This window comes from Maniola jurtina, chromosome 22 (assembly GCF_905333055.1).
Source record: "Maniola jurtina chromosome 22, ilManJurt1.1, whole genome shotgun sequence".
NCBI lineage: Eukaryota > Metazoa > Arthropoda > Insecta > Lepidoptera > Nymphalidae > Maniola > Maniola jurtina.
Genome location: NC_060050.1, coordinates 953,073 through 957,210, shown reverse-complemented (window position 1 = coordinate 957,210; position 4,138 = coordinate 953,073). Strand labels below are relative to the sequence as shown.

General features: G+C 36.9%; 1 protein-coding gene across 1 annotated transcript; it reads right to left on the bottom strand.

The window, feature by feature from the left end:
- Window positions 1-312: 312 nt before the first annotated feature.
- Window positions 313-3,358, bottom strand: LOC123876824 (transient receptor potential channel pyrexia-like). The gene has a single exon (XM_045923188.1). It carries the CDS (start codon window positions 3,339-3,341, stop codon window positions 378-380), a length of 2,964 nt encoding a protein of 987 aa, XP_045779144.1. The 5' UTR covers window positions 3,342-3,358; the 3' UTR covers window positions 313-377.
- Window positions 3,359-4,138: the final 780 nt, after the last annotated feature.

Sequence of the window (4,138 nt, the reverse complement as noted above, 5' to 3'; positions counted from 1 at the left end):
ACGCGGACGAAGTCCCAGAGAAAAGCTAGTTAGTTGCAAATAAGATCAGTGTTTAATAAACAACTATGAAATAGGAATAGAAAATTCAAAGTCATTTCTTCAATGGATTTTTTTAGAGGTCATTATTAATTCTACAGTGTTAAGACTATAATATGTTGAAAACAAAACGAAATTATACTTTTTTAAGTCTTTATATTAAAAAAAAATAAGAACCCTGATCAAAACAAATTTTCTATTAAAATACATTTATTTATAAAATATAATTTTACGACTTCATAATCATTACGGAATAAATTTCAATAAAAGACTTAATTTTAATTTGATTATAATAAAGATTAAAACTATGTATCAACAAAATTTGAGAAGGTATGATGAATTTATTTTGCTACAGAAGTTACATCAGAGACATTGCTTGAAAAGAAAATGGGAGATTCAGGGTAAAACTGTGCCATATTGTTATACTGGTTCTGTGGATACGATCTGTCAATAGTCTTCACCAGGGTCTGCAGCATGCTACTCTGTTCCATCAACAACGTATTCAAGTGCCTCATCTCTTGGTCTATTTTCTTCAAATTGAACGTCGTTTGATCTATCTTCTCTTGCATTCCTCGTATTTCTATATTAATGTTCTGCTCATTGGATTCTCCATTTTTAAACTTTGATGAGTATCGATTTTTGTGTAACATTTCCTTCATCGATTTTCCTGATTTCAATTTGTTTATCTGTGCCAGTTCATATGCCGCTATCATTATATTCGTAGGCAGTCTTTTCTCATGTGGATTCAATGGTTTTACACTTAATATAACTTTTCCAACATCTGGTGATACTAAAGCGGTTCTGTATACATATTTGTGGAGACATTTTGGGAGGAGAGCACTAAACATACCCATTTCAACAAAAAGAATTAATTTCGTCTGACGAACGAGCTTTGAAAGCCCAGCAGTTTTGCGCAAACCCTGAATATCATGAACCGCTATACCAACTAGTAAATTCATCAATATTATAGTAACAAACATAACAAAGAAGATGAATATTGTTTGAGACGATAATTCCCAAATTAATGGTGGATCATCCTGCATCGGATCATTGATTAAGATATTAAGATTTAATTCTCCAACCATCATTGCTAATGTGCTGATGAAACCCATTAATGGATTTGAAAACATCTCTTCATTCGGAAATAATACACAGAAACATATAGCAAACCCTAATAGAAGACAGATATACGCTAGCAATAATTTAAGAAATTCACTTAACACTTTCTGGTACATAGCAACATAATCACCAAACATAGGGAGTTGACCCATCATCAACATCAAATTGGTCCATGCTCCCAAAACTGCATATCCACCCACATGGTTCTGCCAACCATATTCCTTCTGTATATTATACAAAGAAAATACCGACAGAAGAACAAACCACTCCATTAAGTTTTCAAAAGTCGTAAAATATTGATACATACTCGAATATCCAGTAATACCAGTTAGTTTTCTCACTATTTCAAATGCTGTAATAGCAATTAGCACCCATCTTTCAAATTCTATAGGATTTTCTTCTAATATGTCACCGAGTATTGATTGTTTTTGACAGAGTTCATTTAGAACTCCATATTTTTTAGAGTTCTTGCCTTTACACGTTTTCACCACAGCCGTCAGCACATATATCGACAGGAATGAAACAAACAGAAAACAGAATATAAGTCTTGCTAAGTAAAATTTCCTTATCTTACGCCACTTCATAAACAGAAACGCTGAGCATAATGGATGTTGCAAAATATCTTTTTGGCCTTCATCAATCAAACTGTTCAAATATGTGATTTCTCGGGGATAAGAATATTTCACCAGTTTTCCGAAATCAAATTCAATTTGAACCTCCTCATTAGCTTCTGTCGATCTACTAATCGATATTCCGTTATCTAAATTATGTCTCAAAATAGCGAGCGATTTTGGTGTTTTACGAACAATTACACTTAACGCTGTATGACCTTTTTTAGATTTTGAAGTTACATCTGCTCCTAAAAATATCAAAGTTTCCACACATTGTGTAAGTCCATCCATAGCTGCTAGATGCAACGCTGAGTATCCATATTCATCCTTTTTATTAACTAGTCCTCCCCAACTTACAAGCATGTCAATAATATCACAAGCACGATCTGAATTGCATATAGCAGCGTGTAGAGGTGTTCTCTTATCATGGTCTTCGGCATTAGGATCTGCGTTACCATCTCGTAACAACACCTCAACACATTCTAAATTCGAACATCTTGCTGCTAAATGTAGGGCAGTAAATCCGCGGTAGTTTTTCGTATTCGCTTTTGCACCTTCCGCTAACAGAAGCTCAACACATTCCGTGTAACCTCTAGAAGCAGCTAGATGTAACGCTGTGCACTCCTTATCTCTTTGTTTTGTCCCACCGTTTACACTTAGCTTCGTTTCTTTTAATAAAAATGCGAGACATCTTTGAGCTCCTATCTCGGCTGCTAGATGTAACGCGTTGAGACCCCCAGATGTAATATATGCCGGGTCTACGCCTTTTTCAATGAACAACTCCATACATTCCAGTGCATCATTTCTTACAGCGCAGTGAACGAGATTGTCTTCGCAACCTGCTCTTTGTACTACCGAATGCAACGATGCTCCATTTGCGATCAGCAGTTCCGCCACTTCCAAGGAATTTCCAAAAGCAGCACAATGTAACGGAGCAAAATATTTTGGAGCGTAATCAACATCAGCACCTATAGATAGTAAATAGCCCACGGATCTGCTCGCATTACTAAAAGCAGCTATATGTAGCACTGTCAAACCAGCAGGCTCTGAATAATGTATGTCCGCTCCGGCTTCCACTATTGGCGGTAACAATTCTTCCCTCGTAAGAAACGCTGCCCATAGCAATGTTAAATTAACAACAACTTCTGGTGCTGAAGAAATGTGCTCTTCTATGTTATCGACAGTGATCAAGCCACATTCGACGTCATCAAAGAATCTTCCAGCTCCCAATGTTAAGGCTCGTTCGCACAGAGATCTTCTTATTATATCATCCGTCAATCTTGCGTCAGGATCGGGGGCGAGAATGTCGAAGCTTTGGTACATGTTCGGAGCATTTTCAGCTGGAGGTGAAGGTCCGACGAATAAATATTCCTTGGCGTTCCCGGGCTCTGGTGAAGATTCGAGTAGGTCGATGCTTCGGACATGTTTGAAGGGAGGAATGCCTTTCAAGGGATATTCTTCCGGTTCCCTTGATCGCGAACTGATGGTGCGGGTTATGCGCGATCTACTCGAAGTAGGGGTTGGTGTTTTAAGAGGTGCAGGCCACCCCATCTCGCGGTAACCAAAGTTGTCCATAGTCGGACTACGACTGGCTGCGGGACCATTTTATCTTATCTCGGTTGACAAGCGAGATCTTGTTTGACTTTGTGATTTATTACGCTATTTTTACTGCGCGTAATTACCTAGTGAATTATAATTTTGGTGATAATAAAACAAGTAACCACGCCCACAAATTAATGTGTTGTTTTGTACCTCTACAGTATCTTTATTTCACTGCGTTAAACATACATTTAGTTTATTTCTTTGTTCGTCTAAATGTAGTAGGTTTTTGCACGAAAACCTTATGAACTGATAACTGTGTTTGTTAAATTAAGCTTGCAGCATCTTTTTATCAGTGTCGTGGTTAAAAAATGTTTGTGCAGTAAATATCGACGTAGAAGCTAATGTTGATAAAATATAAAGAACTGATAGTTATCAGGTCTTATTGATAACAGACTTTCACTTGATCACGATCAAACTTGATGGTGATCATGCGATCAAAGATGTAATATTTAGTAGTGACAGTGATCGTAACTAGGTAGTCCTTGTGTCATTGTCTGTACCTACCTGAGCATATTGCCATGATGAAACTTCAGATTGGAGTACCAACTTTGTAACATAATTTCTACGTTGTTATAACCAGTATAAACTACTACTTACTTACTTGAAAAATACCGGCTTATTGCTTGTTGTACATATTTACACCGATTGCAACAGAATCGGAAGTCTTTTGTTATCAATAGGTATATTTATAACTAACTAGCTGATACTCAAGTCTTGGATGGAGTTTGGAGATGGCGTGGATTTAGTTTTTTAAAATCCCGTGGAAGCTC

What these genes read in the sequence shown, in the direction of transcription:
- LOC123876824 (XM_045923188.1), bottom strand. Translation starts at nt 3,341, where the DNA reads ATGGACAACTTTGGTTACCGCGAGATGGGGTGGCCTGCACCTCTTAAA.